This window comes from Lampetra fluviatilis, chromosome 10, assembly GCF_964198595.1.
Source record: "Lampetra fluviatilis chromosome 10, kcLamFluv1.1, whole genome shotgun sequence".
In the NCBI taxonomy this organism is placed as follows: domain Eukaryota; kingdom Metazoa; phylum Chordata; class Hyperoartia; order Petromyzontiformes; family Petromyzontidae; genus Lampetra; species Lampetra fluviatilis.
In genome coordinates, this window is record NC_136284.1 from 12274956 (window position 1) to 12290026 (window position 15071).

The 15071-nt window shown below is 44.3% G+C and overlaps 1 protein-coding gene across 8 annotated transcripts in view; it reads right to left on the bottom strand.

The window, feature by feature from the left end:
* LOC144934588 (prolow-density lipoprotein receptor-related protein 1-like) overlaps positions 1 to 15071 on the bottom strand; it is a 308957-nt gene that overhangs the window by 35747 nt on the left and 258139 nt on the right. For 6 of the 8 annotated variants that reach the window (XM_078860550.1, XM_078860551.1, XM_078860554.1 and 3 more), the window contains 14 exons: positions 14115 to 14243; positions 13396 to 13518; positions 12820 to 12960; positions 11613 to 11803; positions 10856 to 11039; positions 8382 to 8467; positions 7376 to 7495; positions 5600 to 5638; positions 4901 to 5088; positions 3696 to 3901; positions 2579 to 2767; positions 1496 to 1644; positions 433 to 526; positions 71 to 187 (listed from right to left, as the gene is read on the bottom strand). In XM_078860550.1, the coding sequence (XP_078716676.1) occupies positions 71 to 187; positions 433 to 526; positions 1496 to 1644; positions 2579 to 2767; positions 3696 to 3901; positions 4901 to 5088; positions 5600 to 5638; positions 7376 to 7495; positions 8382 to 8467; positions 10856 to 11039; positions 11613 to 11803; positions 12820 to 12960; positions 13396 to 13518; positions 14115 to 14243 (1956 nt within the window). The remainder of the gene's footprint in view (positions 1 to 70; positions 188 to 432; positions 527 to 1495; positions 1645 to 2578; positions 2768 to 3695; positions 3902 to 4900; positions 5089 to 5599; positions 5639 to 7375; positions 7496 to 8381; positions 8468 to 10855; positions 11040 to 11612; positions 11804 to 12819; positions 12961 to 13395; positions 13519 to 14114; positions 14244 to 15071) is intronic. The other 2 variants (XM_078860553.1, XM_078860552.1) reach the window with 1 other exon arrangement.

Consider the following 15071-nt stretch of genomic DNA (forward strand, 5'->3'; position numbering starts at 1 on the left):
CAATTCTCGTGCGGTGTAACTTACGAGCGATATGCAGCGTAATACTTCAGAACAACGTGAAGCCGCCTACCACAGTTGGCTTCATCAGAGCCGTCCCCGCAGTCATTGTCCCCATCGCAGATGAAGGCTGGATTGGTGCAGATGCCGTTCTTGCACTGGAATTGGCCAGGGCGGCACTTAAAATCAGCTGTAAGGGAAGTCACAGAAGTGCACACAAAAGGCACACATGCAGCAACTACAATCAATCCCACCGTTTTTATTGCACCATGAACACAGAAATGCCGGGCTTAGAAATGAGCTCAACTTTGAGTTTGTACGATTTTATTTCAGTATTTCATTCTCAATAACCTTTGGCTGCCTCTGTTCAGGAACAGCCCCAATGCGATCAAAGTCATTCTGGCAAGACCTTGTCAGCCCGAAGGCCGCACTTACGGCAGTCAGCTGGCTCATCCGAGCGGTCTCCGCAGTCATCCTCCGTGTCGCACTTCCACCAGAAGGGGATGCACTTGTCATTCTTGCACACGAACTACGTGGGAAAGGCCAAGCAGGTATCACGTGACACTCTTTTACAGTGACAGTAAATAGCTGGGACACTCTGTGGCTGTCCAGAGCCTCATGTACAAATGTACTAGGATGTATAAGTTAACGTGAATGCATCGTAGGGTTTACAGCGTCGAGCATGGCGAGTCCGAGATTATTTTTTCAACCAAAGAAAAAGATAGATTTCTTTGAAACTAGAAATGGACATGAATGAAATACGGCAGCTTTTCTAAGGTTATTTATAATCTTGCAATAAGTTACAGTTATATAATTATTTATGTTCTTATTTCGAGTATAAATTTAAAAGTGTCATTATAGGCTGTGATACATATTAAGTGTCATATTCCAACAGTTTTATTATGTGATATAAACTTATTTTATGACCAGCACCAGTTCTGGCAATGCATCTTTCCTGGTACACAAGTTACACATTTTTGCCAAGTCACCCTAAGGCTGAATCAAGCCATGTTTGCATATCAATTAAACAAGGTGATGCATGGTCTGTAATTAAACCCAGATCATTTATTTCATAACAAGGTATGCTATCCACCATGCTACCAATCCCCAAAGATATACTACACACCTGTAAACTAATAAATACACACACAGGGCACTCAAAGATCCCCTGTATAGCCTCAACAGACTGTCGGGGAAAGTGCTGTTAGCGAAAACCTATGAAGGCCGGCACGGCCTTCATAGAGGGGGTGGGTGGCGAGGACCATGTCCAGTCACCTTTGTCTCCCTAGTGACGATGTTTACACATGACATCAGGTACTCATTTGAGGATGAGTCGACTTAGGGGAGGCCCAAGAATAATTGTCACTGTTGTTGACCGTGAGCGGGAATCAAATCCGGGTTGCCGCGTTCGTAGTGCAGTGCTGCTAACTGCTATACCTCCCAACACCACACACACACACACGGACACACAAGCATAAAACAACACTTATAAACACACCTGACTTGCAGTGCAGTTCGAAAGGCAGGTACGCCCATCACTGGCCAGGTAGAAATTGGTGGGGCAGGCACACTTGTACTGACCGCCCGGTGAGATCAGGCACAGGTTGCTGCAGCCTCCGTTGTTCACTTTGCACGGATGATTGGGAACTGGAGTACAAACAGTGGGCGTGTTAATAAAACAGAGTAGAAGCAACCAAACGGGCTTGGAATCAATGTGGAAGTGATCCAAGCAAGCTAAAGCATGCGGCACTGATTTGGCGCCTCAACAATAAGCTGGAAATAGCTGCAGTGAACACCGATTGTGTGATGGGCATTTTCGAATACTCCAGATAAAAAAGGTAGTTTTTCAAAACATGCAGTGTTTGTTGTACTATTTTTACTATGATTAATATATATCAGCAGTTATTCAAATGAATTTCCGCAGTCACAAAAGTTAAGTCATATATCAGCAGCTTCTCTGATGTCAATTTTTTTTTCCAGCCTCTTCACAATAAATATCACATTGATTAAAATCTGCTATACGCATATCCAATCTCAACATTATCCTTCTTGAATAAAGGATTGATTGCAGCCGAGACACACTGTGAATATACACATTGTGTTAAGAATGCAGGTTTCCTCAGTCAATATTATGATTCGTAATTGGGGTTGGGGGATAGGCCACAACACAGCCAAACAAATTATTATTTCCTGGATTTTTTATTCTGCCTTTCTGGTTCTTGTCCTGATGGCGCTCGACACAGATTAAAGTGAAATGTCGTATCCAATTGCTACATTTTTAGTCAGAATTCGGTGAGCCGAAACAATAATTTGCACGTTAAAAATGTGGAGGTTTTAGCAATGCAAATTTGGCCAAATCGTTACATAGCCCAACTGAAAATTGTATTATTAATATATAAATTATGTTGCGGTGACCCAAAGGCACAACGATGACATGATGGTGCAAGTGCCCTGGCCAATATAACACCCGCAATATAAACTAACGGGCAACGTGAAGATGGCTCTAGCATTGACTGCTGTTCGTTGGCGATTGTTGATGACCGCCGTGGGCGTTATAATCAGCGGCAGTGCAAGCTGATACCGTCAGGCTGCCGGAAGGGGTGGTACACATGCAGGTCCATGGGCCTGTGCAGCGTGCTGATGAGCGTCGTCCGGTCTGCGCCCGTGCTCTTGTGCGCTCGGTTCACCGTCTTCGTCTCCCAGTCGGTCCAGTAGACGTGGTCCTCGAAGAGGGACAGCGCGAAGATATGCGGAATGTCCTCGCTCACAACTGCAGGTGCCAAACGCGATGGGGAAAGGGGGAAGGGCACAGGCCACACAGATCGCACCCAGAGACACGCAGATAAGGATCCTCGCCCCCCAGTAGCCAAATAGTCTGGTAACGAGCACCTATGAGGGCCAACTCGGCACATGAACGGGTGGTGTGGCTAGCACCACCATCATACCAGGTACTCATTTAAGGCTGTGTCATGCTAGGGGAGGCAAAGGACTGGTGCAGATTGGAATGGTCCCTGATTTGAGCCATGGCCAGGAACCAAACTCATGTTGCGGGATTCATAGCACAGGCAGCTCACCAATGTACACTTGCATATACTTTGAAAAAAAAACAGTCACTCATTAAGTATATTTTAAAAAATCGAAAACCATGCATGCTTTTCAATAGTTCTACATTCATGCATGTTGAACAAGTCCTTTATGCTTCCACATTTGGCACAATGAAATCATATTTCATTTAACTTGGTGATTCTAAACGTATGCATGGGGGGGACATAGGATAAGAAGATCATAAAACACCTTTAGGTACTGCTAATTAAACAATTTCACAATTAAATTAATGAGGAAGCTTAATAATTTAAAGGATAAAAACTGTTTTTTCCATGTTTTCTGACAAGATTAGATAAATAAATAAGATCGATGGTGAGGTACAGAAAATGTGATTTGCATTCGCCTTGTATGGTGTTGATATTATTTCATTCTTGACAGGAGTAGAGAGTACTACGAATAAATAAATGTCTTCTTTATATATGCACACACGTACATATATAACGTACTTTCTAAAAGCCGTTCATCGTAACATGGTGGCTTGACTTAAAACAGCAGCAAATGTGAATTAACCGTGACTGCTTGCACTCATAACTGGATCCCTTAAGGTTACACTGCCGTCCGCTCCGTGTTAAATCGTGGTGCGCGCCATCAACCTGTGTGCCTGTTGGCTCCGTCCATATCCGCAAACTGGATGTAGTCCTCGCGCGCGTCCGCCCAGTAGATGCGGTTGTTGACGTAGTCCAGCGACAGCCCGTTGGGCCACGTGATCTTGGTGTCAATGACCACGCTGCGGTTGCTGCCGTCCATGCCCATGCGTCCAATGTGCGGGTGCTCACCCCAGTCCGACCAGTACAGGTACCTGCCAACGGACGCGTTCAACAGGGTCAACCTTGTGCCCCCGACCTCCTTCCACGCTCGCCTCGGCGTTGTGGTGAAGATGCAGCCCCCCCCCCCCCCCCCCCCCGCAATTGCTCGCTCACGCCACTGTTTTTTTTTTACGCGAGAGAGCTCTGGAGAGCGCCTCCAGCAGATCGTTTGTGCCAACTCTTCCAAGCTGGACGGACACCTTGGAGGAGGTGGAAGCAAGATGACTGCAACCCACTGCTCATGAGCATGTCGATCCACTGCGGGGTACCCGTTTGAAACTACTCGGGGAACTAGAGGGAGGAAGGAACGATGAAACCTGCCGCCATCTTTGTTTCGCTCGCCACACTGGGAGATCGAATGGAACCGATTGCCGCGTCCAGCGTGCTAACCGTTACGGCGCGGCAGCGTCCTGCGTGTCGCAGTGCATGCCTGAAATGCAGCAACCTGAGAGGCGTGGGTTCGCTGAGCATGCAAGAGCAGCACGGTGCCTGAATGAGGCAGCACATCAACTCGGTTGTTTCCTCTATTTGTGCAGAATTTTAGTATTCCTCTCTCACATACGTAGGTTTTTTTCATTCTGTGGCCACTGTGAGTTTCTCCCTCATGCCATAAAACCTCAAATTGTAATTGGCCAAATATTCCATAGCATGACCTTTGAGTATATTACCACTGAGGCTCACCGAGCACATCCGGGAAAATTAAAACAAAATGTCTATTGCTTTCATGAATACTACTTGTGCGCTGAAATGAGTAGACTGCTGTGAATGGCTCGAAGGGTAAATAAGATACGAGTTTCGCTTGAGTGTTATGCGTTTCATTTAGGTGATTTCACACAGTTATTAAAGGTATAGTCAAATCTCACTTTCAAATCTTACACAGTTATTGTATTTTGGCAAAAGCACACACGCCCTTCTAAATCTGCCACACACCACCTCGTGCAAGCCCACGCACGCCCACTAGGCCCCCCCCCCCCCCCCCCATGTTCACTCACCCTCCACGGACATCCACAGCGAGGGCCCGGGGCTCCTTGAGGCCATTATTAAGCAGCACGGTGCGATAGAGCCCATTCAGTTTGGACACCTCGATGGTGTCCCGCCCCTTGTCGCACCAGTAGAGATTGCCACCGATCCAGTCGACCGCGAGTCCGTCTGGGTTGCTGAGGCTGGTGCGGTGCAGGACCTACAATGCAATGATAATTGAAGGGCCGAATGTATTACCATTTCATTTCCTTCTTGATGAAAAGTGGAATTAACAGTTCTCCTTGGTTTAGTTTTCACTTTAGTTTAGCTAAAGTTCCCAGAAGCACGTTATTAACGACTAAAACGAATGGCTTTTGCTGCCCCTAAAATTGCAGTGGTACAATGTGTGAACAGGCTTGTCACAGGGGGTGAATAGAGATTACTTTGGTAATTTTTCAAAATGTACAATACGTTTAAAGGGGATCCAATTTCGATCATATTTTTTATGTTCATGACTAGTTAACTAAAATTCTGATTCTGTTTACAAAATCAACACATGATTTAACTTTTCAATCAACACTGGCAACATTCTACAATTATGAATGTGGTTAAATGTTAACAGGTACAACAACGTGCTTTGTGTGCCACTGTTGTACGCTTAGACACACTTGCACGGGTATGTAAGAAAATGCACAGGTCACATTGCATATTACATAAACAAAGACACCCACCCCATGTTCGTCCTCAGAGTTTATACTCTGATGCAATATCTACCACAAGTAGATTGGTAGGCAGTAGGAAAAAGCAGAGACATATACATATTAGTAGTGAAAGGTTAATCAGCGGTAACATTAACGGCTATATCTATGTAATGATATGAAGCCACATTCAGGCAAAGTCCAAGATAAATTATAGTTTTTTATTAGGGGTGTTAGTATCACTCAAGAGATAGCTATTTTGAGGAAACTAAACATGTTGAAATAAGACGTATAATTATTCAACTAAAGTGATCAGAATTTAAAAGTATGAAATTCGTGAAAATGTAATTTAACTTGCAAACTACATATTGCCTGTAATTTAAGCAATTTAAAAACTAGTTTTTCAAGATATTCATCTTTAGAGCTTAAGGAACGGGATACAATGGTTGGCGTTCAATGCAATTTGTAAAAAGAAGGGTAATTTAAATCATCATATTTTTGGACTGAGCAACGATGAATGCAGTTGTAACGTTTGCTCATTGTACGTTTACTTATAAACACACGGTGAATTTAGTAATTAGCATTTAATTAGCATTCAGCCGTGGTCAGGAATTTAACCCGGATTACTGGGATCACAGTGCAGTACTCAGCCTCCGATACAAACACAGATTATTGAGGATCTTAATAAACAATTCCAACAATACTTTCACTTGGGCAGTGAGCTACAGTTTAAAAACACATACCACAGTATGTATTAAAGAAGAAACTTAGGACAAATTGCATTATTGATGGTTTATCTTAAATGCTTCAACCATAAAACATATATACATTTCAAATTGATTTACTCAACTACAAAATAATAAAATAAAACTCGAATAAGAATGTCAATATCAACAACAATAAAAACCGAAAAATGCGCCATTTGCTTGAGGCTTCCTCGGAGGCCCTGATAAAGGACACCGCGCTAATTGCTCTGTGCCTATATTGAGCCTCTCCTCCACGAAATGGTATTTCCTGCGCTTGAATGACCGAAATTGTGTTTGTCATTCGGGTCAATGCGAAGGCTATCTTGTGCCAGACACAACAGCTTTGATGTAGTTTAAATTAAAATGTACTCCCGTACACGAACTTCATTCGATGTGTTAGGCTTATTTATTGAATAAACGTCACAACACGTAACGATTAAAACACCTATTGCAGACATTGATGGATATACATATACAAACATCCACCACTTACTCACAATTAAATACAAACAAGACTGAGGTGTGTCACTAAGCACTGTATAGCCTTTGAAGCTGGAAGGATTTAATAGGACTGAATTTGTTGAGTTAGTTTTACAAATGTGTTGGTATATATTTTTGCAATGCAGGGATTATACAAAATCAGACTATATGAATACATTATCATTCGATAATTTGTGCACCATTATATAGCTTCTAGGCGAAGTGGACCATCTGCTTTCTCCGAATTTGTACTAAATTGACACGAGACAATGCTGGTTATTCTTCATCTCATGTGATGAACAATACAAACTAAATTTACACAATCTGGTTGCACTGCCATCACAGGACGCAGATGCCTAATGCACAAGTCGAGGACAAAAGACTCAGACCGTATGCATCTGCAGCTATGCACATGAAACCATAGACCACGAAAATCCGCACTGCCGAACAAAAATTCACAAACTCTCGCGCAAAGCAATTACATGGGTACATCACGTACAACGGACTTCACGAGCCACACGAAATCATCATCATCAGGCACCGAGGAGGAGGAGGGGAGGGTTCGCCCGAGCCTTTTATTCACCTGTGTGTCGGATCCGTTCATGTGCATCCGTCGGATCATACTTCCTTGCGTGGTCACATCCGTCCAGTAAACCCATTGCTCGCTCCACTCAAAATCCAGAGCCACTGCATTGTTGAGCCCCTGCATAGAGAAAAAAAACAGCTCTGTGTATGTCCACACGCAGTAGATCACAGTAAATGGGTTTTAATGCGATGTTGAAATACCATTCTGTAATATCACTGAAATCTAATTCAATGCTATATATGTTCCTGCACACATCACAACGAAATGTTTTGAGGTGTGTGTGTCGTAATACTGCAATCATATGTTCATGCAGGATGGCATTTAAACATGTGTTGAATTTATATCAAATAAAGATTACTGCATCGTCATTTACTGAGTCCATAACACATTGCTGCATAGATAAATTCAATTAATTTGTCTTGAATATTTGATATAAAGCAGTATACACATTATACAAACTGCATTGCACATGGTAGGGCATAGAATGAAAAACCGTTACTCTAAGAATTTGCAGAAGACTAGGTAACAATTTATACAATTTCCATGTATGTATATTGAACTTTTCACACCGTACACAGCGAACTGCGCTAATCGGAGGTGCGGGGGAAGGACAACAACGAAGCACAAAAAAGCAGTTCTAAGGAAATGAGTTATCAACTTTGCCCAACGTTTAAATGCATCTCATTGAATAAAAATGTTAATGAAAAGCACCATTGTCTTCACTCCTCACGGCATCCTTCTGATATTAGGAAGCCGCTGGAGCTATGCACGTTTAAATATAGATTGAAAACGAATTTCCTCAGAAGTGCTTTTTGTGGATTGTTTATTGTCCTTCCCCCGCACCACCGATTAGCACGGTTGGCTACGTACGGTGCAAAATAAGTTCAACGTACATTCACACACAGTATGCCTTATCGCCTTTTTCCACGAAGCCATTTCACTTTGATTTTAAGATGATCATGAGGGCCAACATGTCATCACAGTTTCCTCAGAAAGTGCATACCTGCTTGAGTAGCGTGTAGTTTGAGCCATCCAGGTTAACCTTTCGCAAATAGTAGCGGTTGGCAAATATGAGAATGGCTTCCTCATCTGTATCGAGAGAAGAACATATACATGTCCATGCGTGACAAAACAGATGGTGGTTTATAACAGAACCTTTGCGACGCTATGACTTCTCATGAATACGAATTTCACAACTTCATCCCCGTACTTTATAGAAACTCTTCCAAAGCAGCGGACCATAAAGTTTACAAGAGTGCTGTGAGAATAACAGATTTAGGACAAACAATTCGAGCCGCTTAAAAGTATTAGAAATACTGTTTTCCAGATGGCTATGTCTGGACGAAAAGCAATTTGTCAACCATATACCTTGAGCAACTGAACGTCTGGCTCACTGGAGAAGCACACAATGTTATTTGCCAAAATATTGCATCAAGAAGTGGCTGTATTGTGAGTTGAAACCACTTAGTCAGTGTAGGACACAGAAAGGAAAGGTTTTAATCGCAATACACGTTTGCATCGGAAGCCGTGAGCACAACACGCAAGTTCTGGGTTTTAAATCGACAATTAAAATAGATTGCAGTTATCTCTCGTTTAATGTGCTGGATGCGCTCCTGAAAAGTGCCGCATGAAGCGAAAACTGCACGAAGCGAGGAATTACTGCACTGAATCGAATTTGCGCTGTAAAATCAGCCTGCAGCCATTCTCATGGTGGGACCAAGAATTGAGATGATGGTATGCAGCGTACTGTTTAATGCCGCGTACCGTATCACACCGCTCAGCCGCGCACCTCAAGAAAGTAGTTCATCGTGCACTGAATAAAGTAGTTCGTTGCTCACTGAAGAAAGTAGTTCGTCACCCACCACCCAGAAACAGCTCGTATAACGGTGCGTGTTCCGCGTTGTGCGAAGTGTTCCCTAATGTAAGAACTGTGTTGTACGAAAAAAAGATTTATGAAAACGCGTTAAGTAAGGACTTACTGTACTGCAGGCTTATATAAATATATATATATATTTAAGTTGACTTCTGTCAGGAAGAGATTTGTGCTGCTTCGAAAGGAGTTATTTTAGGCACAATGGTAGCTTCCAACTGTGCATATGAAGGCCTATAACAGATGTCTATAGACAAATTATGTGCTTTTTTCAAAATAGTCGTAGGGCACAGTGAAACTGTGAGTGCCAAAAAAAATACATTGATTTAAGATTCTACAATGGTCATACACACACAACGCCGATATAATTGCCTTGGCCAAATAGTAATTTTCCACTCGCACCCGCTGCCTATGAAATGTACTTTCCAGAGATTTTGTTTGGGCCTGGTGAAGCGATTCACTGAATGTTGGCAGCTGGACTCATTCAACTTCAGTACAATTTCACTGTTTCCTCTTAAATTCCCCCGCAATGCCGCCCCAACACACACACACACTAGGAAACGGTGCCCCACTCAAAAAGTGCTTCAACACTGAAGATGCAGGCTTCTTCCTGGAAGCACAACCACACTTTCGAATGGTTCCCGGTGGTTTATGGGTAAATTAGAGGTAGGGTCCTTGACGTCCCCCCCCCCCCCCACCTTATCGTGGATAACAGCAGTTCTTTGTAATATATTTATTTTATTGAGCCAATGTGCAGCCCCATTACATCACGTTGCGATTCGCGTACACAGCGTCAACATAATCCGAACCGGTTATGAAAAGCAGGGGATAGAAAGATGGAGAATGGGCTCGCTGCACCATCCGATGACTAATTTTAATCTAAGCAATTACTGGCTATTGACTCAGTACTGAGCCTCTTGTTGCTGTGTTCCTGTTTAATTAAAGGTTATGTGAGCAGCGTTTATCAACTCTTAATGTCACCTGGTTGAAAGGGAGACAAACGCAGACTAAAATAAAACACCCACGGTGGCTGCTCTCCTGCCTGCAAGCATCGATGTCAAGTGTGCTCTTGTGCCGAGTCTAGCATGTACATACAAGGAAATGGGTTCTATTAACTTCACCGATTCGGTTTAATCCTGCATTCAAACTACAAACTAAATCAATAAAGATCATTGCAAGAATGGTATAGCTTAAGAATTGTATCTTGCTCAGCAAGAAGATGCGCTTTAAGAAAATTTTGAAGTGAAATGAATAAAAAAAAAATGACTGACACCTGCTGTGGTAAAATAAAAAAGAAAGAAATGGGTAGCAACATCGCATGGTGCCTTAAGTAGTATATTTTCTAGATTTGTAACTTTGATGAAACACTGCTGCGTATGTTTTCGCAGTTGTGTTGCAGAGCTTTCCAATGCGTTTTAAGGCGGCATATGCGGGAAAGCCTAAACACACTTGGGATAACTTTAATTAAAGTAATAAAAAAATCCTTGAAAAGAGATCCACACACTCCAAAAGGTTGGGAACTGCTTATCAGACGGGATGACGTTAAAGGTTCTCACTTAAGAAAACAAGAGGAGGCAGCCACTCTGCACAATGGAAGTGTGACTCACCAGAAATGGCCTTGCAGCTGGTCGAATCATTAACCCGCTGCCTATAGCCATCCGTGCAGAGGCACTTGAAGCTGCCGTGGCTGTTGAGACAGGTCTGGCTGCATGGGTATGTGGTCCGGCATTCATCCCTGTCGATGCACGTCTTCCCATCGTCCTTAAGTTGAAATCCAGCACGACACTTGCACTGCACGCACACAAACACCAATGATTCAATCACAAATCTTAGGACGGCAAGGTGTCATTCGAATTTCCAAAACTGTCGCTGCTTTGTTGTTTTAATGGCGCAACGGTTAGGCCCTGCGATGTTATTGCTCATGCCACTGCTGGCAGAAGGAACTCCACTAGAGGCAGCTTTGGGAGCCCCCTTTAGAGCGTAATATTGGCCGACTTTTCCATGCTGATCAGACGTCTTGGAAGGGGTAAGAGGACCCACAATTTACCACACCACACGCGGACCTGCCGATCGACGTTATTACGAGCAAGGACATACATCGGGAAAATAAATTCACTCATCTATTCATCACGCATAGTCGGCGAAGGACGGTTGCGCCAAACGCGTGACCTCCTGTGACAGCATTCGCATAAACCGCTCTTGCTGCCGTACACCGATGTTTCGAGTGCTTTGTTTGATCCACGTATCATAGGGTCGCAGTGCACTTCGGGCGTCCACCGCCCCACTAAAGTGCACAATCTGCTGGGGTCCGTGCGTCGAGGCACCGAGAGCTGTGAACGTGCCAACCCGTTCGTCACGCCGCACCTTGTAGCCAATCTTGAGGTCGGTGCACTCCTGAGTGCAGCCACTGATGCGCCGGTCGGCGCACTCATTGATGTTGCAGTTCCTTTCATCAGAACCGTCCTCGCAGTCGTCCTGGTTGTTGCACAGCATGCTCTCGTTCACGCACCGCCCGTTGGCGCACGGGAACGAGGACGAGTCGTTACACTTGCTGTCTGTTCGGACAAATGCGGTAATGATGGATTCAGCGTGCGGCGTCGTGAAATCCCAGCATTTTGGAAAAATAATAAAGTATGAGTTTAGGTTAAATTCAATAGACACAGATGTGAATTCCTCCGTATAGCCTTAACAGACTGTTGGGGCAAGTGCTGTTAGCGAGTAGCACCTACAAAGGCCGACACAGCACACGGCACACGAGGGGTTGGCTGGCGAGCCCCACGTCCGGCCGCCTTTGTCTCCCCAGTGGCGATGTTTACACATCGCTACAAGTACTCATTTGAGGCCGAGTCGACCGAGCGGAGGCCCAGGACTGGTTCAGATAATCGTCACTGGTGTTAGCCGCAAGCGGGAATCCATCTCGGGTCGCCAGGTTCGTAGCGCGCCGCACTGCTACACTACCGCTCCCCCTTAAATTTAATGTTGTGATAGTCACTGGCGATGTGAAATTCAGGTGTAAGCCTACCATACCACCTGTCTTTGTCTTGATAGCTGTGATATCAATGCATTGCTGCTGTTACTGCCGAACGTTTTAGCTATTGCCATTGGCAAGATGTTTGTGGGTCCAAACTATTATATTCAATTATATTCAGCTCTTACTTTACCAATGCTTATCAATCAACACTGTTTTCCACCTGGCTAACAAACTTTGCAGGCATTTATGAACGGGCATTTATAAATGTAAGCAGCATGCGTAAATAATTATTAATGAAAGTAAGTTGATGCAAATTGTAAATAACAGCGACTGGGAAGTCCCTGAATCGAGTGGTTTGTAGAAACAGATGGTTGTTTCACACACAAGAGCTTCGCCGAATGTGTAAAGCGAGTGCCAACCGGTGAATTATTTAGCACGACGAGGCGGCTTTCACGCACGGTGGAAACTTGACGGAGCGGTGACAATCTCGACACCGAAAAAAAGATCAACAACATTCGCGGAAAAAAAACTAAACAACAACCAAGGTGATGTCGGCGAGACTCTCGCTAATATTAATGGGGGCACGCGGCCGAAACGCACTGTTAGCACTGCAGTGTGGGTTGATGGGAGCCTCGTCCGATCGGTCGTGGCAGTCAAAGTCTCCGTCGCATTCCCAACTGCCTTTGAGCAGGCAGCGCCCATTTGCGCAGCGGAACTGATTAGGTCCACACATTGGGTAATCTGCGAAGAAAACGTTAAAATCGAAGAATGAGTATTCAAAATATACGTACGTCAGTGAACTGCACGCTCAAACGAAATGCATGCATGGGCACACACACACAGTCTACGTGTCGTACATTTAAAATTCTCATGTAGATGCATAACAAGTAGAATTTAAAAGTCCATTAAATGTGTAGTTCGATTTCGGGAAATTAACAGCGAAAAGCTATGCTATTTTGATGCCCAGGAAATCCTTTGCTCTGTCGGGAACAAACAGCAGTGGGAGTAGAATTCCATGGGTTGGCTACGTACGGTGTGCGCAAAGAAATTCAACATACATTCAAGCACTTGAGGAGGGGGGCACACAGAATAACAACCCCATACACGGACGTACGAAGACAAAAGTAATAACGGGCAATGGACCAATCGGGGAGTTGGGAAATGGAAGACGCGCACCGCATTCGGGAGACTCGTCAGAATTGTCCCCACAGTCGTTGTCGTGGTCGCACACCCAGCGCTGCAGGATGCAGCGTCTGTTGGCGCACTGGAACTCCTCGGGAGGGCACTTATTTCGAAAAACTGTGCGCACGCGCACACACGCACACACGCACACGTAGGGAACAAAAAAATATTTCTGTCAGAAACAAGGATGGCATCGTTCTCAAGCCACGGGCCGATGTAGTTGCGATTAAGTCAAAAAATTATAATGCTGACAATAACCAGGTTCTTTAGTTTCATTATGGAAAAAACAGGCTTTATAGTGTTATTTACATTTTAAAGAATGGTATGTGCTAAACTAATTGGTTACTACTCTTGTTATTTGCATGCAGTTCCATCCAGCTGCATGTGGTTCAATATGGGTGTTTATGAGAACGTTTTAGCGCGCCCATATGTATATTCTGGCACACACAGTCCTACTAACTCAGAAGCTCAGGGGCCCCAAAACTAGACGGTCAAAGTGTACCGATCTTGACACGCGAACACAGTGGAACATTCAGCACCATTTAATCATGATGGACAGCAACCGCTGTTTGCCTTCAATCAACCACACGCGAGGCCAAGTTGAAGCCATTGCAGGCGCCGCCCCACGTCGGCTTCCGAGCAGCAATGCATTCTGGCTGCGCGCGTGCGGCTGTGCGCGTGCGTGTGCACACGCCGCCGCAGAGAGGACTCACGGCAGCTGCTGGTGACGCTCTCGTCGGCGCCATCGGGGCAGTCGCGATCCCCGTCGCACACCCACAGCGGTGGGATGCACAGGCGCGAGTTGGGGCACTGGAACTTGTCGGGTCCACACGTGACCGCACCTGGGGGAGAACGGCGCAAGGGGTAATGAGCACGTAACCGTATTCTAATATTTCACGTGCAATTTTTTTTCCTTCGTTTTATGATCACTGTTATTACGAGAAGCTCGCACGCACGTCCTTTGGGCGTCTCACACCAGCCAGGCAGCAAAACTTTGTTTTCTAATAGAGTTTGCACAAGTGTGCAAGACAGGGTAGAAGGTAGGTGTGTTAGGAGGTATGTCAGCACGACCAACGAACCCGGCCCAAGCACAATATTTATTAGATTTGATTATTCGCATTGATTTCAAATTGCCACCTATACAATTCATGTTATGCAATTTGTATGATTAATGGTCTCACATTTGGAAAACAAATGATATAGGGTTCCTCTTTGCGTATGTTAATACGGTTCAATCAATCAAGAGATATTTTACATTGTGCAGCTATTGAGACGTAATTATTAGAAGTCAATGACATGCAATACCCTAGCGCTGCAAGATTGAGCCAAGTAATTCAGTTGTGAAATATTTTCAAGTTGCATATTCTTATTATTGCCACCAGAGCACAAGAGCCTCCTTCCCCTTGTGAATGATCTCACAGGGTCAAAATGTCCACGTTACACAGCATATGGGCAGCTTTGCTGCTATACTACAATATTGCTGAACAAATTATACAATTATAACTGTGAACGCTTGGCAAATTTGCGCAGTATGGAGCATACTGATCACCAGGCTATCCTATCATAGTGGGCAGTGTTACTTTTTCAAGCCATGCTTTTTTTTGCAAGATTTTTATCATCAGTTTTATTTGCGCACTCGTTTATTGCACCGCCAACAATGAAACAAGACC